At 40.7% G+C, this 27651-nt stretch overlaps 1 protein-coding gene across 2 annotated transcripts; it reads left to right on the top strand.

Annotated features, from left to right (window-relative positions):
• Positions 1-136: 136 nt before the first annotated feature.
• Positions 137-22049, top strand: LOC137286295 (protein F37C4.5-like). 2 transcript variants are annotated; one of them, XM_067818069.1, is made up of 9 exons: positions 137-422; positions 4615-4846; positions 5686-5885; positions 10256-10385; positions 10924-11084; positions 15739-15859; positions 17236-17475; positions 17924-18157; positions 18575-22049. In XM_067818069.1, the coding sequence occupies exons 1-9, from the start codon at positions 235-237 to the stop codon at positions 18767-18769; spliced, it is 1701 nt and encodes a 566-aa protein (XP_067674170.1). In that variant the 5' UTR covers positions 137-234; the 3' UTR covers positions 18770-22049. The 2 variants fall into 2 exon arrangements, with proteins under 2 accessions (XP_067674170.1, XP_067674169.1); XM_067818068.1 differs by lacking the exons at positions 137-422; positions 4615-4846; positions 5686-5885 and having other exon boundaries at positions 9290-10385.
• The last annotated feature ends 5602 nt before the right edge of the window (positions 22050-27651 follow it).

Here is a 27651-nt window from a genome sequence, read left to right as displayed (position 1 = left end):
TGCAGTAAGCATAATACCAGTACTTAAAGATGAAATCCCAGTCATCGCATGTTTCTGACACGTCACACTTGGGTTACGAGTATATTCGTGCAATGCCGAAGTACCTGATCACGTGACGTCCTTTTCTATAAACTAACAGCGCATGGACGTAATCACTGTGTGTGAAAATATATATTGCGAATTCCTTATACCTAGTTGAAACATTTCACTGTAGAAGAGTTTCTGTAATCGACCATGGCAGACGAAAAGAGTGATAAGATAAAGGAGAATGTCTTCCTGTCACCTGAATGTCCAGTGGAGAAAGTAACAGTGTATTCCGACAGGGCGGAAGTATGTCGTCAGATCCATACTAACGTCGTCAAAGGTGTCAATGAAATTGTCCTCAAACAACTGCCGGCGAGCATCGACTCGGATTCCATCAGGTGAGATTCCATATTCCGCGATTATCATTAATCTAACAGTGTGACTTGGGAAGTGGATTTTATTATCACAATTTCATTTTTCTCTCTCATATGTTTCAACCAAAATAAGGAACATCTATCTTGACGGCTTTTACAGTCATTGGAAGCAGGTATTGTGAAATAATTATATGAATGTGTACATGCAGTAACCATATGACATTAGGCAACGTATGACATTAGGCATAGAGTTGATGTAAGAGCGGAGGGGGGTATTTACCGATGATACAACTAAATCTAATTTTAACGTAAGTACACGTACACTGTTAAGTACGCATGACACAAACTATGCTACTTCCTCTTCCGAAAACAAAATGCATATATTCAATCAACCACAATCGATGTGCCACACGGCTTCCTAAAGTCCCCGCCTCATATCCATGACCTACATTCTGGCTAAACCAATCATCTCTCACAATAGCAGGCTTTCCAGCCAGTATTTATAGATCAGCCAACCCATGACACGATGACGTCTTTCTGTCCTTCTCTGCAGTCTTCCCGAACTTTCGCAAGGCCGTTATAGTCTGTATCGGTATAGCCCACTAGCAAATACAGGCAAGCGGCATTTGCCGATGAGACAAGGACAAATTGGTTGAAACTGAACTATTTACCGAACATCCAATCATGATTGCAAATAAACTAAGTTTATTAACTGACTTTACAACATATGTTCTATCAGGGAGCCTATATAGAGAGGGGGAAGAAACTCCTCGAAAAGCCGCTGATCGTATGTCTCGCCTTGTTACGTAACCAGTGTAGCCAATATGGTGGCAGCTTAGTATTTAAGATTGAGCCCGGTATTTTTCAGCAGCTCATAACATTCGCTGAGTGTTGTGACAACTGAACACCTATATGTAGAAGATAAGTTAACTGTGTTGTCACTTCAGTTTAAGTCAAATAATTGTTATTAGTGTCAATATTGGGACAGTAGATTTGTAGTTATGTTTCAAGTCAGTATTTTATAGCTCACTGACTTCCATTCTCTATTCACCGCGAGAAAGTCCCTCCGATCCCTAAATAGTAGCTGTTGTCTGATTGGTTAAATCTATTTAACCGTCTCGCGTTTGGTTGGACGCTCATTGGTCGCTCAAAGGTTACCTGACGCGACCTTCTACTAGGTTTTGTTCGACTCAGTGGTGGAGTGTAACGAAATACACTGAGACTAAGTCTACTTAGACAGCTCATAGGGCATACATGTCGTTGCAAACAAGGTCAGATATCTCATTGTTTGACGTGCTATCTCAACGTATAGTTAATGATGATAAAATGCTCCCGTTAACCATTCAGGTAAAACAAGTCAGGTATGTACCATTCAAATGCTGCCATGAACGCAGCAAATGAAATAATTTATGCCTGTATTTTTACGCAATATGAGCATGGATCAAACACACTTCGTGTGGTATAAAATTTATTTTTCAGGTGTGGTGCTGAGCAACTACAAACCAGATAACAACTCTTTCATGTGTGCATAGAGCGGAAGGGTCTTCTTGTTCTCTATGGAAACAACTTGTACAACTTTGAAAGACACTGGTTATAGTCACCCCAACCAAAGTTAGGTCCCCCCGCTGGGGATTGTGAGGACGAAATGGTGGGTTACCAGTTATTGACAAATACAATAATCTTTTCAGTATTGATCTTAACCACCTGACTGAAAATTTCTTGATTGGCATTGATCAATATACTGTATACCGAAACGTGAAACATATTAGAATGTGAAAGAGCAATATGGAAGAACAACTAACAATAAATTGGACCATAACGAATACTTAAATAAATATAGTCAGTTGAGCCAGGTAACGAGTTGCATCTTAACAGGAAGAGCACATGTAATTCCATTTACGTAAAATTTAACGATGTCAGTTCATATACAGTAGGCCCAAGCACAGACGAAATATTCCTTCATTTTTGTTCAAAATGCAACAGTTTAAAGGTAAGAATTCAGTATTCGGAAAATCAGCAGGAAAATAATCTAGAGGAAATTCCGTGAATTTTTTTAACATGATTACTTGAATTATGAATTGTTGAAAATACAGTTCTTATATTCATTTGTAAATCATATAACTGCCACGTGTCAAACAGGTATCCCTGAACAGTGTCTCTGTACATATTTGTTCCAGTATGTATCTATTTATCAGGTATTTCAAATGTAGATCACTTATACTGTCTTTATATTATGATCTTTATTTTTATTGAGTTGACATTTGTCTGGTCGCTTTTTACCTAAACATTGTTTCAGTAAATGTATATTATGGAGAAAACTTAACTGTTTTGAATGCAAAGCGACTTGATCACATATAGACATTACTGCACACAACGTCAATGACACTTTCCATTACTTTACATCTGAATACAAAAAAAAGACGTACAGAAAATGAGAATGCAGGAAATATGATTTACTCGAAGCCGCACTTTTACCTGCATGACTAACGAGAATGTAATTATGACATGTGGGCGTACTTTATATGAGACTAAATTAACAGGCCATGGAAAGTAATGCAATTGCGTGTTTCAACAGGGACACAGGTGAAAATAATTAAATGACGTACAAGGTGCTCCCAGTTAGTATTAGAGCACAGTTTAAGGGAAACCACTCTCAACAAAGTCGTGAAGTTACCTGCCCTTGATATTCCTATAAGGTCACGGTCGAATATCCACGTTTATCGACATGTTTCAACAAACATGTTCCTGATGTAAAAATAAGTTCCCCACACTAATGTTTGGAATTATTATCTGTTTTCTAAATATTTGGCTTGGGAGAACGCAATAGCTTGTACAGTAAAACCGATTCCTTTATGAACGATCATCGTGTTTTGTCAGCAGAGCACGTTTCCAAAGTTAACGATTGTTATGTACACTGAAGTTCAATTCTAACACCTACGGCTAGAGAATTGCGACAGGTACAATTATCTTGTTTTGTGTTTGTCTTGACACTTTATAAACTAGGTGGAGTAATTAAAAACTGTTTGTTTGGTTTTTTTATTATTGTTATTATCAACAAATAAGCGACACAAACTGCCTTAGGCATAACGTTGAGTAGTGAAAATTGTTGAGGTCAATGGCGCTTGTTCGATGATGTGTTGTTGTGGTGTGTGATTGCTAGGCTTGATGCATGAGCAAGCGAGCAGACGACGTGACTTCTTTATTTCCAGAGGTGCATACACACACAGGCGCCCATCGCGGGTCCGAAAAATCGATAAACGGTTTACTATCCAACCCCCTTACTATATAACCTGTAAAGGTGCATCACCAACTCACGGCGACGTGATCGAAAACAGGACAATTACGCACTCGTCATTGAATATATTGTATTTTTACAAGCCTCGCGAGTATCAGAAGCTTCTGTCCACATTTCTAATGTGTGGGGGAGGTATGTACACAGGCATTTCGAGGGGATGCACTTGCTGTTTTTTTATTAAATCGCCAAAGACCGAGTTGCTGTGCCGGAAGTATACAAAACTAGATCGTCAAAACTAGGTCCGGGAATCTGATTGGCTAACACTTTTGTGTATAAAACACACTCCAGTTTTTTAACCCACGTGAAGTTGTAGTTTGCATTATTAACCAATCAGATTGCCGGAGGTCATAAAGCCTGTCGCTGACGATCTAGGTTTGTATACTATATCTTATATATTTAGGTCATACTTCCAAATATATATCAGTGTCAAGCGCCTATGGGTCCAGGGTAGAATAGGACTTAAGCAACCCATGCTTGCCATCAAGCGCGACTAAGCTTGTCGTAAGAGGCGTAACAGGATCGGATGATCAGGCTCGCTGACGCTGGCTTGGTTGACACATGTCCACAGCGATGCTCATGTTGCTGATCACTGGATTGTCTGGTCCAGACTCGATTATTTACAGACCACCGCTAAACATACTTATGATGAAGTGAAAATAGGAGAAAATGCGCCAATTGATTCTATTGCATTGGAAATGTTTCATCTGTGTGGATATTATAATCCTACTTCTTGTCATATGTATTGGAATTGGCTAATGGTATGTTCTCAAATTGAATATCCCCTTCATTTTTGGAATGGTTTACTTTAACAAGTTTTGATCACTAAATATTAGCAATTTAAGATGTATATGTAGAATATGATTATCAGAGATGCTGGCCACAAATATGGGAAGTAGGTTTATGATTGTGTTTTTGTTGTAGAGTCGAAGGGACAGGGCAGGCAACAATAGCCGAGGTGACATTCCAGAGGAAGTATACCACACCAAATGAGGCCGACATTTCCAGCAAGGAGAGGGAGCTGGAGAGGGAGCTGGAGACGCAGATTAACGACTTGAAGAGGGAAAAAGATCAAATTGAAGCCAGGCAGAATGTTCTGAACAAACAATGGAAACTGCTGGAAAACTTTGGGGACACCATGTCCAAGTCCACAAAAGTAAAGAGTCGTGTATTAAAACACCTCAGTAAACATTTTCATCCATATACATGTATAACAGAGAAAAACACCTACCATTTTCTTACCTTCATATACAATAGTTTGATTTCATTGGTTAGTGATGCTTCAACAAGTTTCCATGTCACCCCTCCCAGAGATGAAAAATGGAAGAAACATTACCCACTTCCACGGAAACTGACAAACTCTCTGCTGAGAAGCTGTATGGCTATCAATCGTATGATGTCATGAAATGATGGTTGAAGTGAACAAAATTTGAAAGCCTCTCAATTAGCTGTTTTAAACTATTTTACGTATTGAATCGTTTGCAACTGAATGCAGTTTGTGTCCTTTCGAAAGACTATGCCAAACTTTAATGTTCTTTTGCTTTCTCTCAAATTTGATAAATGGAACAAACTTAGTTGTTGTTAATCAGGTTTGTACAAGGCAGATATGTTGGTTCATTACCTTTATCATCTCCCACAAGTGATTATAGTATATTATGATGTCCATGCATCCTTTGATAAGCATCCCAGCTCATATTCTTTGAAAACCGGCTTAAAAATGGCTGACCCGTGAAGATCAGGGTTACAGTTGGTGTTCAGTAACATATTGCTTGTCATTAGAGGCGACTAACAGGGCTGGCTTGTCAGACTCACAGAGTTGGTTGACAAACATGCTGATTGTGTAGATTGATGCACATGCTGTTGATCACTGGATTATATGGTTAGACTCGCTTATTTACATGTAGCTTGAACATTGCTGAGTGTGGCAAAAAACTAATCTCACTCACTTAGAACTGGCTGGTAATGGAGTCTTAATTCTTAAACCCTGCATTCCAGAACAAGAGCACCAGCCTGGACAGTGCCAACGTTCAGAATGTGACCCACTTCCTCCATATGTACAAGGACGAAGGCAGCAAACTCGAGACAACCAGGCTGGAGATGGACGAACAATTATCTAAACTCGTTAAGAGGATTGGAGCAGCCACCAGCAACCTTTCAGAACTGAGAGCAAATAGGCGTCATCAGACTGAGTCAAGGTATGTTGGATTACTTGTTGTCAAATTATACAGATTTTTTACTTACTTTACCATAGGTCTATAGTATATTACCTCAAGCTTTGCTTAATATGAGATCTGACAGAGTTGAACTGCCTTCAATAAAACATGGCTACCTCGCAGTCACGACTGTCAGGATACGGAAGTATCTCCCCACTGCACATGCACTCAGACTCCATGAAAAACTTTTACTTTTACTTTTACTTCCAAGCGTAGTCTGTGAGAGACGTGTTTGGATTGCTTAAAGTATTTTAGTCGGAGATCTAATAAAGTTTCACTTTATTTGTTTTTCTCTTGTTCTTTTATGGACATTTCAGTGTGGTATGTATACTTTTCAATCTTAAGGTCGATTTTAACGTATATTTTATGTTTGGTACGCTTTGCCGGCTACCTCGTGTGAGGCATTGTTTTAGTGTCTCCATGTTTTTTACAATTCTCCTCTGTAGTTTTATGGAGGAGTAATGTATTGGCTGGTGGTCATGTCTACTGATATTTTAATTATAAAAATCCACCAGAATCACGATTGTATTATTTAGCATACTTGAGTGTCTTTTTCTCTGTGAGTGACAGCGATTTCACTTGTCTATTGCAAGCTGGTGTAGCACCTTGTGTGGAATAGTCCATTTTATGATAGGGTGTGTGTGGTATTCTACACTCTTTTCTTATCGTTTTTTATTATTTCAATTTGTTACAGCTGTGTGTGTATGACACGACACTTTTGTGTGACTTGTAAAGGACTGAAGTCCGGCAAAGACCCTCATCCCTTTGTCCCGGACTGTGCTGTGGGTGCCTGCTCCTTGTTACAGCGGTGTTCAGCGTGTGCTGAGCTGTCGACACAGGACTTCAAGACTTACTTGGCTGTTATCAAGAAAAGGAGAACACAACAACTAAGGAAAATGTAGAGATCTCCGGCTTCGTCTTCGGGATCAAGAGTGCCTCTTACTGGTACTCCTAAGACTCTACCTACACCAAACGTTTCCATGGCTTTGTTGGAGACAACTGCTCAGCTACAGACACCAGCGATCCAGCATCGTTTCAGAGGACAGCGCCGATGCCGTCGCCGAGGTCAAGTGCAGCACCGACGCAGACGAACATGCCGCCCACGACGGAGACGCCTACAGCTCAGACAGGTGGTTGGGTGGATGTGGCCAGGCCGTACGCCCTGAGGTGCAGAGAATACTGAGAGCTTTGTTGATACCAACCCCAGTGATGGCGCTGGGCGCGTCGCAGGAATATACGATGCCTCTATCTACAGCACCTCAACTCAGTTCTAACGTGGCAGAGTCATCCCAGGGGAAGGAGTATGGAGTGTATCCCAAGCCAGGACTACGTCTTCGGGACTAACTTTTGGAGCATCGGGGAGTGTGGATGTAGCATCAAGCGACAGGAGGAGAGCGAGTCGTTCGGAAATCAGGAGGTCACGTTCCAGAAGCCTACCGTTATCAGCCATGTATGACTGGATTGCGGATAGACTTCCGGATTGCCCTTCCCCAGGGTCGGGAATTGAGAGTGATGAAGCCACTAGGATCGAGCCAGTATTATTGATTCCACCCCATCCTATGGTAATGGATGCCATCTCGTCTTTAAATGAGGATTTGGCGAAGTTGTCACTGAATGCTACTATCAGAGCGCCAAAGGCCAAGGAACAGGAGTACAAGATTCATAGTTTGGATTTTGCGGACTCGGGAGCTGCACTAGACGAAGCCATTAAGAGACTGTCGCCGTTGACTTCCTACGAAGTGCAGGACTCTGAGTTGCAGGCTATAGATACCGAGCTACGTCGCATTTTAAAACCTGTTTCGGCGTTAGCGTCAGCTACATCGGCAGCGGCGGTAGATCTAACTGAACACAATGAGTCTAGACTGGAGTATTTATCATCTCTCCTTTTGTGGCAAGGCAAGGTATTGCACGACTTTCTTGGACACGTTAGGACGGCCTTAGCGATGACAACAGTGGTGCGCAGAACAGAGTTTCTGGACGGTTGTTCGTGGCAGGAAGAGTTCAAGCGCAAGTTGATCAGGACACCTTTCTCTTCTCATGTGCTTTTCGGGGATGCCTTACCCGAAGTGTATAAGGAACATGCAGACCTGTGGAATACAGAGGTATCCTTGCATTCGAGGCACTTTCGCCTGCCTTTCGTGCCAGATCAGCAACTGAAGATAAAGGCAGGAGGCGTTAACTTCCTAGAAGAGAATCATTCAGGTCAGCATTCTATAGAGGCTGAGGCCAGAGGTTCACGTCAACTGACCATCGGGACGCCCTCGCCACTGCCAGCAGACTGGAACCTCCCGCCTCCCGCCTCCAGCCATGCCAGTGTTCCCTACTCCAGTAGGAGGGAGACTGGGTATCTTCTGGCAGAACTGGTTTATCCTCCAAGATCCTTACGTGACCGGAATTTGGGAAAAACGCTACAGTTTACCGATCAGTCAAACTCCACCATTAATTCAGGGTCACAAAGCCAACTGTTGAGGGACAACATCGAAGTGCTGCTGGGAAAGCGTGCGATCGAGGAAGTACCGGACCCGATCTGCTCACCAGGGTTCTGCTCGCCGGTTTTCCTTATTCCCAAGAAGGATTCCAACAAACTTCGAATGATACACAATATGGCAGCTTTCAACGAACGGTATCTGGAGGATCCCCCTCGCTTCAAGATGCTGTCCCTGGAACAGTTGCGACTCAAGCTGACTACGGGTTCATGGCTATGCAGTCTGGACATCCAAGACGCATACCTTCGCGTCCCAATCTACCCGGCTCACAAGAAATATCTCAGGTTTGTGTTCGAGGGTCGCCATTATCAGTGGCGAGTCCTGCCATTGGCATTTCCACGGCCCCATGGCTATTCACCAGAATTATGACTCCCATCACTCGCTTTCTTCACCTCAGGCGAATAGAATTCGACCCTTATATAGACAATTGTCTACTAAACCAGACAGAGCCTCAACTGCTACGCAGACAACTGGACTTCGCCATTCGTCTCTTGGAGCAGCTGGGTTGGTTGATCAACAGGGAGAAGCCACATTTACAGCCCACTCAGGAATTGGTTTTCATCGGAGGACTGTTCCAGACCCAGCACCAAGGCATATGTGGGATTTGGCTTTGGTTAACGGTCCTCTGGAATCTTTCACCACTGTCCTACCTGTTGTATCCATATGTTATAGACCTATGGTAAGGTAAGTAGAACATTTGTTAAAATCTAAATATTTAAATACTTACCTTACCATAGGGCACTATGCTGAACGCTGAATGCTCCTCCCCACTACGGACTCTTCGGACTGGGAAGTAAAGTGAAGTTCCAGATGTAGGCTTAACACATTGTATCGTTGTCAAACCACAAGGCATGAGCTCCACACATTGTGCCAGTGTCAAGCCACCAGGCATGGGCTTCACACATAGTACCAGTACACATTGTACTGTTGTCAGGACTCCAGTTATGGGCTCCACACATTGTGCCAGTGTCAAGCCTCCAGATGTAGGCTTAACACATTGTACCGTTGTCAAGCCTCAAAGCATGGGCTGCCTACATTGTGCCAGTGTCAAGCCTCAAGGCATGGTCTCAACACATTGTGCCAGTTTCAGACCTCCAGATATTGGTTCCACACATTATACCAGTGTCAAGCCTCCACACATGGGCTCCATGCATTGTGCCACTGTCAACCCCCCGGCATGGGCTTCACACATTGTACCAGTGTCAAGCCTCCAGATGTAGGCTTAACACATTGTACTGTTGTCAAGCCTCCAGATGTAGGCTTAACACTTTGTACCGTTGTCAAGCCTCAAGGCATGGGCTCCATGCATTGTGTCAGTGTCAAGCCACCAGGCATGGGCTTCACACATAGTACCAGTGTCAAGCCTCCAGATGTAGGCTTAACACATTGTACCGTTGTCAAGCCTCCAGTCGTGGGTTCCACACATTTTGCCAGTGTCAAGCCTCCAGATGTAGGCTTAACACATTGTACCGTTGTCAAGCCTCAAGTTATGGGCTCCACACATAGTACCAGTGTCAAGCCTCCAGATGTAGGCTTAACACATTGTACCGTTGTCAAGCCTCCAGTCGTGGGTTCCACACATTGTACCAGTGTCAAGCCTCCAGATTTAGGCTTAATACATTGTACCGTTGTCAAGCCTCAAGGCATGGGTTGCATACATTGTGCCAGTGTCAAGCCTCAAGGCATGGGCTCAACACATTTCGCCAGTGTCAAGCCTCCAGTTATGGGCTCCATACGTTGTGCCAGTGTCAAGCCTCCAGTTATGGGCTCCACACATTGTGCCAGTGTCAAACCTCCAGCCATCGACTTCATATATTATAGCAGTGTCAATCCACTGTTGATAGTGTTTGGTTGTTATTTTTTCAGAGAATGCACCATTGTGCTAGAGAGTGAAGGTGAACACAAGGTGTCGCTAGGGGTGTCCTATGTGGTGTCCCAGGCATCCTGGACACCCAGCTACGACCTGCGTTTGTTCACTGGAGAAGGTGTGCTTAAGGTGAGCCAATTATTTCAATTGCATTCAGTGTCATGCTTGCACATAACATCACAATGGTCTGCAAAGCATTACTTCTGTACATTGACACATAGATGCCTTGTGGAAGGTCACTTGTGTTAGACCCATGAAGATCAGGGCTAGAACTGATCTTCAGAAACCCATGCTTGTTTTATAAGGAAACTAACAGGATCAGGTGGTCAGACTTGCTGACTTGGTTGACACGTCATTGTATCCCAATAGTGTAGAATGATACTCCTGTACTTCCTGTACATTGACACATGGTAGGTCATTTGGGTTAGACCCATGAAGATCAGGGCTAGAATTGACTTGGTTGACACGTCATTGTATCCCAATAGTGTAGAATAATGCTCATGATATTGATCACTTGATTGTGTGGTCCATATTATGTAAAAAGATTACAGATCCTAGCCATATAGCTAGAATAACCAACCAACCACATCACTTGGGTCAGTTAGTCTTACACATCATTGTTGAACATTGGTAATATACCTTTGATTATCAAGAACACCCGTTTCAGATCATGTACTATGGGCAGATAACTCAGACAACTGGTGAGGACTGGAAGGATGCCAAGTTGTTCCTGTCAACCGCCAGTCCCAGCATTGGAGGCATGGTACCACTGTTGGGCACTGCGGTACTCAGCACCCAGAGACCGATCAGCTATGTCACAAGAAGCAGGTATGATCAATGTCTACTACCCTACCATTTAGGTTACCTGAATGAAGGATATCTCCCTTATCCTTTGAATTTTGATTATTTGTATCTTTGACCCAGAGCGTAGAGATAAGAGTGGAAATCAAGTAAATCAAGTGTAAAATGATTAGGCAAGTCAAGATTTCTTTAGCTGTCGGCAAAAATTTAGTGATTTTGCAGGTTCCCTTGGAAATTTTGTTGTTTTCTTTTTCAAGGTTGTATACATTGCTGTAAGGTACGAGGGGATGTCAATAAGTTTTGAGCCTTGCATAGAAAAACACAAAATATTGGTATGAACCACATTTATTTTTCAACATAGTCCCCTTGTGAGTTAAGACACTTGTTCCATCTTTTCTGCCAGGCGCTGATGGCATCTCTGTAGAAGGCGCCATTTTGGTCCTCAAACCAAGCCTCAGTAGCAGCAATAAGCTCATTATCATCCTGAAATCTACGACCACGCAAGTGTTTCTTGAGATTTGGGAACCGATGGTAATCACTTGGTGCCAGGTCTGGAGAGTAGGGGGGATGCGGCAAGATTTCGTACCCGCATTCCTGGACATCAGCGGCTGCAACGCGAGAGGTGTGTACTGGAGCATTGTCTGGATGTAGAAGAATACCACGTCTGATCTTGCCTGGTGCTTCTCCTTGATTGACTGTCGCACTTGCCTCAACAAGTTAGCGTAATATTCCCCTTTCATTGTTCTTCCTTTTGGTAAGTAATCTATGTGGATGACACCTTTGCTATCCCAGAAGACTGTCACCATTACTTTCTGCACTGATCTTGAGGCTTTGAACATTTTGGTCTTGGGAGAAGTGACATGTTTCCATTCCATGGATTCTTGTTTGCTCTCAGGATCATAGTGGTGGATCCAGGTTTCATGTCAGGTTACTAGCCTAAAGTGAAAATCTTCTGGATTCTTGTTGTATCTGGTTAGCATGGAGTTGCTTATGGTGACCCTTGTTTGCTTCATTGCATCTGTAAGCATTCTTGGCACCCATCTTGCGCACACCTTAGACATGACAAGATGTTCATGAAGAATTGTCTTGATGGATCCATGTGAAATGCCTGTGGTCTCCTCTAACTCGTGGAGTGTGATTCGACCATTTTCCAGCACAAGTCTATGCACTCTGTCAATGTTTTCCTGACTAGTGCTTGTTGTTGGGCGACCTAGACAGGGGTCATCTTCAAGACTCTCTCTACCATGCTTAAATGCATTGACCCATCGTTTGATGGTAGCAGATGAAGGGGAAGACTTCCCATAAACTGCTGAAAGCCGTCAATGTTCTTCGCCGAGTTTCCTTCAAGAACTAAAAACTTAATTACTGCTCTATACTCAATTTAATTCATTTTCACTGCCGTGAGAATGGTCTCTTTCTGTCAGTGTAAGCTGTTCAATAACTTCTGAGAGTAGGATACCAAAACTTATATATCACATCAGCTACACCCCAAGGTTCAATGTCGTACCATAGGCTGTGACACCTGGGTAAGAAAAATGTTCAAGACTCAAAACTTATCGACATCCCCTCGTAACTCTAACTTGGGCCTAAATGACAGTCTATTTATATTGAAATTAAATGAGTGCTTATGTCATACTATGTTCATGACACAGTGTTGAAAGTGAGTTTTGTAGACATAGTATAATATGGGCGTGAACATAATATTCTATTTATTACTGAAGTAGTCAGATTTAGGAAAATAAGCCCAAATAAACCCAATAAGCAATGTATTTAACCTGCGCATCAAAATCATGTTGCATATCATATCAATTAAAGGTAATCAAACTTAAATTTTTTCAGCGTCTAAAGATTTGGTATTGAAAAAATCTTGAGTAATTCTAAATGCAACTAGAATGTGCAACAGCAATAGAATACTAATCATGGTTTATTGACCCTTCACTGATTGGCCTATCTATAAATAGCAACCAGTCAAATAGCTGTTTCCTTTCTGTAAACAAATCGATAATGGTGAGCAAGTGTGACCAAAAGCTTCCACATGCTTCCATGCTTTACAAACAGAAAATAACTTTGATAGAGGACTACTGGATGCATTGATTGGCATGTACTGTGTTTCACAATCAGAATCAATTTCTGGTGATATTTTGAATGAACTTGGAAGTGCAATATTTTAACAATGGGAACAAGGGTTTGAAGAAGACTGTTGGAGTGAAGACATGGCTGCTTTGTCAACAATATGGGTTAAGAGTAAGGCACATATACACTTCCAAAAAAGTAGAGTACCTTCATTGTTTTTATTTAAGATTAAAAAAATTTAGGAGATTTATCAGAGTCAATCAATGTTGATATGATGTTATGGAATGTTTTGAGAGTGCATCACCATTTGCACTTCTTTACAAACATTATTATTTGGAATGTAGTTGCTTTTGACAGATGTTTGGTGTATGGCATGTAATTTGCACGATTTTCATTTTAAAACAAACGACTAGAAACAAACACTAAGAAATGTATGATGCAAGATGAGTGTCTAAGTTAATGTTCTTAGTGATTTCTCGACCTTGAAAAAACATCAAAATCAAGAATGGGACCCCATGCACGTGTATGGGGCTACTGCGTTGTGCACGCACATCTCATGCATTGTGTTTAAGGGTGGTAATAGAGGGAAATGGTGGTGCATTCATTAGCTGTCCTTGAAACGTTTGTTAACGTTTACACTTCCTATCCAAACTGAAAGTTCATTATCCCCTACTTTTTTTGAGAGTATATTATTTCTTACAGCATGTGGATAAAGGTGTATTAATATAAGCCATTGTGTGGTGGATTTTGTCTAATTCTATTTTTGAATAAGACAAAGTTGCACCTGTTACCCTTTTCTGAAACAACTACCCAGATTTTTAAAAGAGATGGTGGGTATCTAAAACTATAGATACCCACTTGAAATTGGAAATACCCGCTTTGTTTCAGAAGTATGGGTATCATACCCATATGACCAAAAGCTTATCTGAAGCTCTGCATTACCAGGAGAAAATGGTATTTTGCCCTAGGGCATAATATACGAAATATGAACCCCAATATTTTTGCCCTCATAAGTAATAATTTATTTTATTTGTATGTATCTTGACATTTCAGGTATGCATCGCAACAAGTAGTATTAATGACTTGGTGTAGCTGTATTTATTCTTGAGATAATTCACCTTCAACACAGCCATTACTCCAGACATTTTGTACACATTTTGAAAGTCCATGAAGAGCCAAGTTTGATCATGCACATATAGAATCGTCTCTAATTATTACACTTACACATAACACAGACTGTCATATCTGTCATACTATAGCAAATATGCTAATGGTTTCAACACAGATTAATTAATCCTAGAACCTGTATATGTTATATATCACTAGACTCAGGGTAGCCAAGACCTTTTTAGTCCCTGTATGTGTTATGTATCACTAGACTCAGGGTAGCCAAAACCTCACTAGCCCCTGTATGTGTTATATATCACTAGACTCAGGAGAAAATAGTATTTTACCCGAGGGCATCATATAAGAAATATGAATCCCAATATTTTTGGCCTCATATGTATTTTGACATTTGTGGTATACATAGCAACAAGTAATATGAATGACGTGGTATAGCTGTATTTGTGCTTCAGATAATTCACCTTCAGCACAGCTGTTACTCCAGACGTTTTGTGCACATTTTGAAAGTCCATGAAGGGCCAAGTTTGAGCACGCACATATAGAATCATCTCTAAATATTACACTTAGGCATAACACAGACTGTCATATCTGTCATACTATAGCAAATATGCTAATGGTTTCAACACAGATTAATCGATCCTTGACTCTGGCTGATATATCACTAGTTTCTGTTGAACTAAATTTATGATATCATTTGACTGTGGCTAGCCAATACCTCACTAGACCCTGTGTAAATTATATATCTCTTGACTACGGATAGCCAAGACTTCGCTGGACCCTGTATATGTTATGTATCACTAGACTAAGGGTAGCCAAGACCTCACTAGACCCTGTGTAAATTTTATATCTCTTGACTACGGATAGCCAAGACTTCGCTGGACCCTGTATATGTTATGTATCACTAGACTAAGAGCAACCAAGACCTCACTAGACCCTGTGTAAATGATATATCTCTTGACTACAGATAGCCAAGACTTCGCTGGACCCTGTATATGCTATGTATCACTAGACTAAGGGTAGCCAAGACCTCACTAGACCCTGTATATGTTATATATCACTAGACTCAGGGTAGCCAAGACCTCAATAGCCCCATTGGTTGACATTGCCAGGAGTTCATCCATATAATGGTCAGTAAGACAGAAGAAAAGTGCTTTACTTTGACAAAGCCAGTTAAGCACTTTAACCACTGGGCCCTCCAACCACCATTATATGCCATTCGTTGATGCGACAAGAGCAGCAGTTATTATTCTGACAAAATCTCTGTTGTTTATAAACATACTGGGGAAAATCTTGTTTAGATACCGGCCTAGGCTAGAAGGATGTTCTGTGCATGGAAAGAAGGCATCAAGGCAAAATGGATTTTTTTGTGAAGATGTGTATGAGTGTTCAAAACATAACATATCTTCAACACCTAGACTCATGAGCTATACTCAATCAAAGGTATGTTTATGCCCTAAGATTTGTATTTTGGCACCTTTATCAGGTCTTTCCAAAAGTCAAGAATCAGTACTTATGCTCCAGTGAGGAGCTGGTGTCGGAATCCTGCAGGACGTTTTGAAGACTTAATGGAATCTTTTGGTCCAATGCCATTTGTTGAGACAAAGGTATGAAGGCATTGTATTGCATGTGTCACCAAAAAGAATATTGTCTTTTGTTACATGCTTTGACTATTTAAGTTAGGAAACATTTCTTGATTGTTCAGCTTCAACTTTTGAACTCAAGTCTCTCATCCAAAAATGTGAAAATAATCTGTCTTGTTTATCCTCCTCTGTCATTAATGGATTCGAAATACAGAGAAGATATCACACAAATGTAACGGTTGTACTTAACATTTTTAAACTCACCTGAATATTATTTCCTCACCAAATCAACTTTGATGCTTGGTATTGTCACCATGGCAACCATGTTGCAAATTCTGTGGCCATTAGTCATTGTTTGTTTGTAGTTTGTTCTTGGATTCATCACATTCTAGTGTTTGTTACATCGCTGTTGTGACCCATGAACATCAGGGGTAGAATAGGCCTTCAGAAACCCTTGCTCGCCACAAAAAGGCGACTATGCTTGTCATAAGAGGCAACTTACAGGATCGGATGGTCAGACTCACTGTTTTGGTTGACATGTCATCAGTTCCCAATTGCACAGATCAATGCTCATGCCGTTGACCACTGGATCGTCTGGAGCACACTTGATTATTTACAATCCACGGCCATATAGCTGGAATATTGCTGAGTGTGGCATTAAACTAATCTCACTCACAACATCGCTGTTCTGTTATCATTACACATGCACAGTGTATTTGGAGACTACTGCTGTGAGGATATGCTTGGATAAAAGATGAATGGACAGTTTTGTTGGGGCAGAGTCAATGCTAGAGGAGTAGGTGTAACAGAGACAGACACTTTCTTAGTTTTTTATGTTTTAAACTGAAGCCAAATAATGGTGAGCTGGCACATGCTTAACATAATACAGATGCTCACTGTTTCATGTGATCTCTAGTCACTGAAAATACCTAATTTGGAAGCAAATGTAAATTTATATTCTTATGATGGGAATGACAACCATCCTTTGGGCCACTGATCAACAATCTCAATCAAGAAAAATGTCAACAATACTATATTTTGTTTTCACATTTTTGTGTACTGGTATTTTTAGTGAACAGTTTCCTTTTCAATTTTCCATTTTTCACTTTTCATGATCACTAAACTCGTGTCGTTAATTCTGGCTTTGCCTCATCATGATATGTTGGGCAGGTAATGATCGCTTTGAAACTGGTTGTTTCTTACGTAGAGGATGGGGACACTGAGGTGGGTCATGGACTCAATCATATTCTGATGACATTCCCAAATGTAGTCTTAAAATTTTCAGCAAACTATTTCTTTATGAGTTAGCCTACCCCTCTCAAAATCGTTTGTCAAACAAACCGACTTAGCCATGTAAGAAACGATGAGTCCCTGATGTTTAATCCCTCATATATTTCCAGGTGACTGAATCGACCACCAGCACATCCTACGAAATTGCTCGTCAGACATCGATCCCAAGTGACAACCTGCCACACAAGGTGTCTGTGGGAATATTTGATGTGAAGCCCAAGCTGGAGTATATCACTATCCCTAAGGTGGAACCAAGGGCATATCTCCAGGCCAAGGTCACCAACAACTCAGTGTTTACTCTCTTGCCAGGTGCAACCAGCATATTTCTGGATAACAGCTTTGTTGCAAAGGTGAGGAGAGTCTTGACACACCTAAAGAAACTAACACAGAAGTGTCACTCTTGGACTTGCATAGCAAATAAAGTCTCACAACACAGGATCTTGCATGGCAAAGTCAGTGTTACAGCACATGAGTTTGCACAGCAAAGTGTTTGTTTGATTGTTTCATAATTTACGCTGCCTCAGCAATATTTCAGATAATTAATGATGATAATAATAGTCCTCCTGTGAGGTGCTAGAGGGTTATTAGTCACATGACTTATCCCACCAGGTACCCATTTTGTGATGAGAGTTTGTAAATAATCAAGTCTGGAGAAGATACTGAACTGACATGGCATCATACAACCCAAATGGGATATGATGACTAGTAGGTAGGTTAACCAGCAGAGTGAGAGGTACAGCAAAATGGGCAGCTCCGCAGATCAGTTGTAACAAGATGCAATACCTGCTTCTATTCCAGGCTGAAATCAAGTTGGTGTCCCCGGGGGAGGAGTTCTTGTGTTCTCTGGGTGTCGACCCTGCAGTCAAGGTCATATATAAACCATTGAAAAAGTTCAAAGCCTCCACAGGCCTCATTAGTAAAACCACCAACACAACCTATGAGCAAGTGGTCGAAATCAAGAACACACATGAGTATTCCATCGATATTGTGCTGAAACTTCAGGTGCCCCGCAGTAGTGATGACAAAATCAAGGTAGGTAACACCCTCCAGTGTCTTTGTTTTTCCATGATTAATATCTGTAAATACAACTGACTTGTTGACTGATTGTTTCCACACATATGGACATGGCATGTTGTCCATTATCTGTCTCTCTGTCCATCAGTTGCTTCAACTTCAAAATGGCTTTTGCGGTCACCATGAAACTTGGAGGGAGTCACTTGGGGACTATCATAACTGTCTTTCTTCCTTCTTAAGAAGGAGAAAACATATTCATATAGAATGACTACTCATGTATTGTGATTTTAGCTTTACTTTGATTGTGTTTTATGTATGACCTTAATCAGAATCACTGATGGTACACAGTATTCCCCAGTCTTTTCTTGTTAGTGCATTATATGTATATAATTATTATATCTCTGAAAGATAATGTGTGTTATTTTTTCTCTACAGGTGACTCTTCTGGTACCCAGTCTTGATCTGAAACACCCAAAGAGGAATACCAACCCCCATATCACAAAACAGTACCATGTAGTATGGAAACTGGACCTTGCCAAACAAGTGACAAGGGAGATAACTCTTAAGTACACAGTAGACCATCCACCACAACAGGAGACATATTTGACAGAAGCATTTGAGAAGGAATGAGCTGACCTATTATGAAACTAAAAATATGAATGGGTGGATACTTAATTATATTGTTTACATGTTTACATGTCGGCTTTATAACCATATTATTAATTTTGTGGATGGTCACTCACTTGAAATGGGGAGGAATACTCCTGGGCAAATTGGATCCCACATACATTTGACTGCAGCTGTTTGAATTCCACTTTGATTATGATCTGTCAGTAAATTACGCCCTGATTATTGAGAGAAAATGTATCAGACATGTTGGTCCTATCAATGAATGAAGGACTCGCACCCACAACCAACATTTTGGAGCTAAATTCCCCACTATGACACACCATAAAAACTGCTAACAAGTGCATCTTAATTCTCCTATGTTCAAACTTAACATGTGTTATATCTATCCACTTTCTAAATGGCATTTTGTATTCAATATACTGAAATTGTTATACCAATGACGGTAACATTTCTTGTAGAATGCTGTTATATATCAAGTCTTTCGTATTTCTGTGGAGATCATTGAAGTGGGCTTACTTAATATCCATATGGCTGTCCGCATATATGAGGCAATATTTTGATACATACACTATATGTATGACTTGTTCAAAGAGCAACGTGCCTTACCTTTGCCATAATATTCATATCATGCCTGAGTGATCTCTACGATTTGACTTCAGTGTGAGAACTGTGATTGTCAAATACTTTTAACAACCTGACTTTACAATGTGTTGATCCAGTGTGGACTGTTGATGATTTCTTCTAGCAATGCAACTGATGTTTTGTTTACACCTTGTTGTGTAATATATATAACTATTGACCAAAATGTGACATTTTGTGTTACTAGTTTCTTTGTTTAAAATGTGCAGTAACTCCCAGCAAAAATAGTTTAAAACATGTTTATAGTAACAACCAATTTGTAAGCAGTATGAGGGAGCCTAAATAGAGAGGGAAAAGGAATGCCTCGAAAAGCCGCTGAACGTACGTCTTGTAGCCAATATGGTGGCAGCTCAGTATTTAAGATTGAGCCTGTTTTTTTAGCAACTCATGACATTTGCTGAGTGTTGTGACATCTGAACACCTATATGTAGAAGATAAGTTAACTATGTTGTCACTTCAGCTTAAGTCAAATAATTGTTATTAGTGTCAGTATTGGCACAGTAGATTTGTAGTTTTGTTTCAAGTCAGTATTTTATAGCTCACTGGCTTCCATTCTCGATTCACCGACTAAATTAAGTCAATAGAAACTTATTACACACATTCTTTTTATTTGTAGAATTGAAACATACCTTTAGTTGAAAGGTATTTGCAAGTAATAGTGATTGTTTTATGACGTTGTTTAAATGTTCCTAGCTATTGCTTCAAAAAAATCTTTCACATACATCTTTCATTCTTATGAGGGGAATATACTATCAGGTGAAATGGGTTTGCACATGTTAAAAAAAACATGTTAGGGTGTATTTGAGGTGTGTGAAAAATGTCACATATCGCTGATTTGATCTGATCAGCCATTGAAGTAATACACTGTGTTGTTCAAGTGTTTCTAGTTATTATTCTAAAACTTCTTTCACATACACCTTTAATTTTTATGAATTAATACATACCATGAGGTGGAAGGTGTTTACAAGTAATAGTGATAGTTTTATGATTTTAGAAAAAGTGTTTGATCTGATTCGCCATTGATGCTGGTGATGCTTGAGGGTTATAGTTCTATAACTTCTTTCTTTCTTGTTAATCTTAATGTGTCTTGTTGATCTTATTATTTGACAAAACTGGAAAGGTGTTTATAAAGCTTTGTGATAATTTTACACTCTCTGTTTTTGAGGGATGTGTGACAGTGTCATGCCATTCATGCCATTCCCCATGTGCAATAAGATATCTGAATCAATTGTTAATATGAACAAAAATGTCTCAAAGTAGATTTTTTTAAAAGGACAGCTGATGTTAACACATGTTCGAGCGATACTTTTACGCTCTGAAACATGTTTTGGGAGGGATGGCCATGGTGTTTCATATATTCTTTTATTCATTCACACATGTCCTTTTTTTTCTTTATTTCTTTCATTCATTCACTTATAATGCTTGCTCTTAATTCTTCCTATAATTCATTCATTCATGGTAAAATTCCGACTGATACAATATACGGGCTGCAGTACTGTTAAACACAGCTGAAGTTGCACTGGGAACGAACCAAGTCACTGTGTGCATTGGAGCATGACGAGACACGTTAATTAGCACAAATGTTAAAGAAAGCAAGGGTGTGACCTATCCCTGTTGCAGATTATCCCTGGTAGTATTAACCTGCTAACCTCCAAGCTTCAAAGTGTCCAGTCTAATGGTGTGTGGAGTACAAGGGTTTCGTTGTACATGTATTGGATTGTTTTCACTGTGATTAAGCTGAGAATTAATTGAGAATACCCTGTGCATGATAAAAAGATTATGTTACAAATGTTGTTTGGTTTGTTTGACAAATGTTATTTAACTTTGTTTTACAATATCTGTGAAAAATATTCTTGGTTATTTATAGGTCCAATAGACATTCCTATAGTTCATGTACATCACCTATCTACATCCTCTGCCTTAATACTCATGTCTGTTGTATACTACATATATTATCACCAACCCAGTCATAGTAAGTAAGAGTATATTTTATCTTCCTGTTTGTACGTTTTAGAAACGTTTACATAGTCTTTGTTATATACATTAATAAATGTATGGTGGATGTGGTCCTCCCACCCCAAATTGTGCATAGTCTTTCTTGTCAGCTTGGATGGGTGCTCATGATATCAGTCTCTGGTTTGTTCGATCCAGATTCAGCACAGCACTGGTCTTACATAACCAGTGCTTGTTGCTAGAGGTGACAGGATGGTGGTCAGAATCCTTGAGTTGTTGTGGTACCAATGCAGAAACACAGGAGATTGTTTCTGCGAACACCAGGTGTCATGGACATTTTGTTTTGAATCATGAACACATGTTCATGAAATAGCTGTAATGGTAGGACCTCAGTCATGGACAGTGGAGTAACATGGAGGTGGACTGAGTTTGGTCCTTTGACACATTCTCTAATGCTTTGTACAGACCAGGATTATGAACTAATGTAGATGGAACTATATGACTGTTGGCGGGAGTATTAGTATTCACTAGTCCCATTCCTGTCAATGAACTCCCATCTTGTTCTATACGGTGAGGGTTGTTTTTTTCAGGTGATGCAAAATATTGTTTGCAGTTTTATGGACCTATTTTGTCCCTTAATCGATTGCTTTTGAATTTTAACAGTATATGTTTAATAAACATCTTAAAATGGAAAGGGGTTTGTTCTAGTTGCTAAAGTAAGAAAGAAAGTTTTGATGTCTTTTGTGCAGGTTTGACTTATCAGCTGATGTCTGAGTGTGAAAGCACAGCACTGCAAAGCTATGGTTCTGACGCTGGTTTAATGCCATATCCTTAGCCTGGTAGCATCCTATTCAGTGTGCAAAATAGCCATGGGCTAGTAGAAATTCGGTTGGACCAGTAAATTTCCACAGTCACTGTTCTGACCCTCCAGCTTGTCAAGTTATAATACACTTTTATATCATGCCTGATGAAAATGTTCATCATATTAGCATCATAATGATGAAACCCCAGTGGGCTTTCATTCATAGCTATCTCAAGTGGTTATGTTCATAATATCCACCTCTGGTTGCTCTACCCTGACTGTACAGATTGCAGCGCTAGTGCTGACTGCTGCATCAGTATCCTTGTATCTCTACACAATTGTCAACATACTTGTCAATCTAACTCTTAAGGTAAGTCTGTTTTTATGTCATTAAAGTAATCTGACTATTCTGTGAAAACTTAGACCAAAACCATCCATCATAGTCATGCATTTGTCCGCTATAAGAATGAGTCTCTGCGAGAACGAGTGTGATTGAATCAACACCACATTAACAAGTGCTAAACTTTCCAAGCTGTATTTCTGAAAGAAAAGAGTTCCCTTTAAGCAGAAATTATTGAGAGGTTTCCTTTATTTGCACACGAAACTTAGTATAGATGCATTGTGAGGTCCAAATATTATGACGTCATAATGGAATCTCAAGCCGTATTTACTAATCCCCGGAAATAAAACTGAAATCTCTTAGAGAAAAGGTCGTGTTTCTAGACACGCATGCACAGACTGGTTTATCCATTCATCCATGCGCGGTCGCGCACACACATACGTACATACACACACGTACGCACATACGTACACATCCACATACACACACATACATACATACATACATACATACATACATACATACATACATACATACATACATACATACATACATGCATGCATACATACATACATACATACACACACACACACACACACACACACATACATACATACATGGCATAAACATGATCGGTTCAATACAAATACGATGTACGATGATGTATCAGACTAAGAGGGGACTTATCATCCTCACTTTGTCATGATGATAAAAACAAAATCATGCAAATCTAAAAAAAAATAAATGAATCCTTGAAATAACAAACAGGACAGTAACAAATACGTGAATCACCTACGATAATCATAAACTCATAAGGAATAACTTAACACAAAACAAAACTGAAATTTTAAACAAAAATTAAAATATTACCATATAAACAGACAGACATGTTTAAGCTCGGGGACTTAACTCAAAAAAAAATGTAATCCCGCAATAATACGCTCAGCCTCTGAAGGCAGATGAGTTAATTCCATCGAAGGACACTCGTTTAGAGTAGACTCTGTTGTCGCGGAGATCGGGGACTTCTTCCATGTGCATCAAGTAGTGCCTGTATTGGACAAACAGACAAGCCTCGAGTTTCAGTAAGAGCGTGAATTGGCCTGCAAGATTTAAGTCAAGGGAGCTCTTCTTTGATGGGCATTGAAGTCGGATGATGACTATTTTTATGAATATACAACTTCTTTTATTCTATGAAAGGCGATGTTTCGACATAGATTCTAATGTTGTTGCCTAGCAAGTGACGTGTTGATCACTGGATTACCTGGTCCATCATTGACATTTTTGACAGACCACTGCCATGCAGCTAGAATATTGCTGATTGCAATGTAAAGCTAAACTCACACTCACTCAGCCACTGAACGTACACTTAGAATCAGTCGAACAATGTCATCTATTTCCAGAAATGACATTGTTCCTAGCGTGACGTCATTCCGACTTAGGTCACAGTGAAAATCAAATGACGCCAACAATTCCGAATGGCGTAAATCAAACACTGACGTATCATTCGGTCTGCGTGGTGATGAGTTGGGGCCCCTGAAGTGATACTGGAACTCGTAACTGTATCTTAACCCAATGTGTAGGTAATGAAGTACGTTATAGCCAGGTATGGACTGCGGCTTACTTTGAATGACAGAAGCTCCTGAAGTCTGGAATCTGTAGATGAGGTAAAAGAGTATTTCTCCTCCATCCTGATTCCAGCATCTCGTCCGTCCCCCATTCAGCAGCATCACTGTCCTCTTGGTCCTTCCCCTCCAGATCCTCTACATTTTCCTCCTCCATTTTTTCTTCTTCTCCCTCTCCTTTTTCCCCAGGTCTCTGTGACTCCCGCACCAAGATCGAGTAGCGCAGGTATTCGTTTTCGCTTGGACCGCTTTCAGGATACAACGTCAAAGGCGGAGTAAACATACTAACTCAACAAATGCATATTTGTCAGTACATTACGTCTGTAGCGCAATTACATTACTGGAATATAACTGTAAAGACGGCACACATCCACACTCACGCAACACAGACACAGGTCGGGGGTTTACCTACCGTCACTGCTGACGGTCAGGGTTGTTCTGTGGGAAGATGGCAGGCGTCGGTCTGCGAGGGACCCGTCGGGAGGTGTTGTGGGTCATCTTCATCCGGCTCCTACACATAATAACAGAGTGAGAAAACAACACACTGGAACATCGGGGTGGAAGTACTTGAACATACACAGCGGAAAATGCTGTCATGAATCCCAGGGCATTCTTGCTTGAAAAAGAGGTGCAACGCTTTACCGAGACAATCAAATATGGTTTTTGTAACACTATGATTTTGGAAGAATATCAGTGATATATCAACCATTTATTTGACTTAAGTAGTAAATATTTAATAATAATCTAAGGAATTATACATGTTCCAACTGCATATATACATACATCGCCACAATTTGGTTTCGGTGTCCTGAAATGAATCAAAAGCTGAGAGTAAGGTTACGCTTTCACCGCTCAAGAACGCGAGACATTTACAGATATGCAGGGGTTAAAGGTTTTGAGAGTGAGATAATTTTTGGTCAGTAGATAGGAAAAAAAGAACAAAATGCTAAAAGGTTTGTGCAAGATCTTCGATCGTTAAGATCCAAACGTTCTGTATTGATCGGTGGGTGACACTCGGTCAGACAACGAGACATATCACAAATCTAAAATCTGGCGTTCCATTTTGGCCAATTTTTATTTTACAATTTTCGCTATAATATTTTGAAGATTTTTCAGGTCGGTTAAACAGAAAACCAAGCAAATCCATCTGTACGGCCTGATGACGAAACTATTAACCTTCACTTTCTGTAGAATAATCAACTACAAATTCGGTGATCTAGCTCATTATCCACTAACCGTTTGGTAATTAAACGGACCTTTCCTTGTCCAGACTCGACTGTCTCCAAAGCGCCATCATATATCTGGAATATTACTGGGCGCGGCCTTACAAAAAACACATTAAATCTTAATGAAGTTACATGTTATAACAGAAGAAAATAACATCCCAGAAAAAACTACATGATTGTTAGGGAGGACACAAACTGAACGTGTACTAAAGTCTAATAATGATGAATTTCTCTGATATTAAAATTTTGAAGTAATATGTTTTTGCATATCGTACCTGTGCATTGATAACCAGCATATTGTGTGTGTGCTTGTGTGTATGCGTGTGTGTGTGTGCGTGCGTGCGTGCTTTCATGGGGATATACAGTGTAAAAGTAAATGCGCACTGTGGAGAGTGGTCAGTTTTGACCTAAATTCTGTTTGGTTTACGTAAATATAGCGGCCATAACATGTCCGAGTTCCGTGCTGAGATTCGAACCTGATCCGAAGTCGGACACTTTGTCTACATGACCGAACAGGTTAACCCCATCAACAAGCTGACAAAGTAAGGATGTCATGTGTGAGATAACTCCACACCCTGCTACATAAACATAAACGCATGACAGACTGATAGGTTTCAAATGAAGCCCCACCGAATAACGAATAATAACAATTTAACGCATTTCAAATCAAATGCTAACAAGGCCAAGACTACAGTATGTAACTCACATGAAACTCTCCACATCGCTTGTTTTCACACCCAAAGGGACAACGTGCAAGCTGTTGAAGTTGTGACGGCTGTAACAGTAAAACATCTGTCAAGCAATATATACTACCGGCAAGAAATAAGGGAACTAATGAAATAATAGCGAATTTGAAACTGCTTTAAATGTCCACTAAATCAATTTTAGGCGTCAAGTTCAATATCTGGTGTGTCCACCATGTTGGGCAACACATTCACGGCATCTTGATGGCATGCTGTTAATCAATTTCCGGATGGTTGCCCGTGGTATTGCCCACCATTCCTCTTGGAGATCTGCACCAAGCTGGGCCAGGTTGGCGGGTACTGGGTCCCTGGTGTACACCCTTCGACCAAGAACGTCCCAGAGATGTTCAATTGGGGACAGGTCTGGGGACTTAGAGGGCCAGTCCAATGTCTGGCATGGATACCTACTTGTCGGAGATAAGCGGAGACAATTCGGGCCCGATGTGGTCTGGCATTATCATCTTGAAATACAAAATTTCGGCCGATAACTCTAGCCAATGGAGCCACAACAGGACGCAATATTTGGTCAACGTATCGCTGACCAGTCATGGCTCCGTTAATGATGACCAAATCTGATCGTCTGTCATGTGTAATCCCACCCCACACCATGACACACCTATACCTCCATATCGATCATGGTCAAGAATTGCTGCTCTGGCATATCGCTCCCCGCTCCGACGCCAACAACGTTTTCTGCCATCTGTGAATCGTAGGCAAAACCTTGCCTCATCAGAGAACATGGTGAAACGCCAGTGGCGCATAGCCCGTCCCTGATGCTGCCTAGCCCATGCCAATCTTTGGCGCTTATGGTGAGCTGAAAGGGTGACACCCTTAAAAGGCCGTCTTGCTTTCAGACGAGCTTGATAGAGTCGGTTTTTAACGGCTGAGGTTGAAATACGTCTTCCAGTGAGTGTGCGGAATTCTCTATTGATGGCAGGGGCCGATCTAAACCTATCGCGTAGAGCAATCAACGTAATGAGACGATCCTGTCGTGGTGTCGTTGATTTTGGTCTACCACGCCAAGGTCTCGTTGCAACCCCACCCGTTTGACAGTACTTATCCCACAGGCGTGAAATTACACTTTTTGATTTACCCATCTGCCGGGCAACTTCACATAATGATGTCCCCCCCCCCCCCCCCCCCCTCTATCATCCCCACAATTCTCCATTTTGTTGCTTCACCGAGATACTGCCTCGGAGGCATTTCTGTCAGTGTTGGGCATGCATTATGCGAAATTCCATTGTCATTGGATGTTGCGTTTGGGAGATACGCTACTATAACGGACCCTGTCACAGTCTGGTGCTTAATATTTGAACTCAAATACAAGAACTGTTTGTGTTAGAGTCAGTGTACCGAGTCCGAGTGAGTCTCTGTTTTACTGCCGTGGTCGACACAGGCAACCGATCATCTGCATGGACAGGGGTTGTGGGAAACTATATAGGCCCTGAGATATTGTCCGAAAATTTAATGTGCTTCACAAAGGTTTATTAGAAAGACCTAGCATAAACTCAGATATTAACCAAAACACAAACCGTAGTTCATGCCAGCGCCTAACAA

Source organism: Haliotis asinina, chromosome 6 (genome assembly GCF_037392515.1).
Source record: "Haliotis asinina isolate JCU_RB_2024 chromosome 6, JCU_Hal_asi_v2, whole genome shotgun sequence".
NCBI lineage: Eukaryota > Metazoa > Mollusca > Gastropoda > Lepetellida > Haliotidae > Haliotis > Haliotis asinina.
This window is presented reverse-complemented; position numbering and strand designations above follow the sequence as displayed.

Coding starts and splice junctions, on each gene's coding strand:
- LOC137286295 (XM_067818068.1), top strand. CDS start 9,567: ATGGGCTTCACACATTGTACCAGTGTCAAGCCTCCAGATGTAGGCTTA. Junction 10,386..10,923: donor CTGGAGAAGGTGTGCTTAAG/GTGAGCCAATTA, acceptor CACCCGTTTCAG/ATCATGTACTATGGGCAGAT. Junction 18,158..18,574: donor GTAGTGATGACAAAATCAAG/GTAGGTAACACC, acceptor TTTTCTCTACAG/GTGACTCTTCTGGTACCCAG.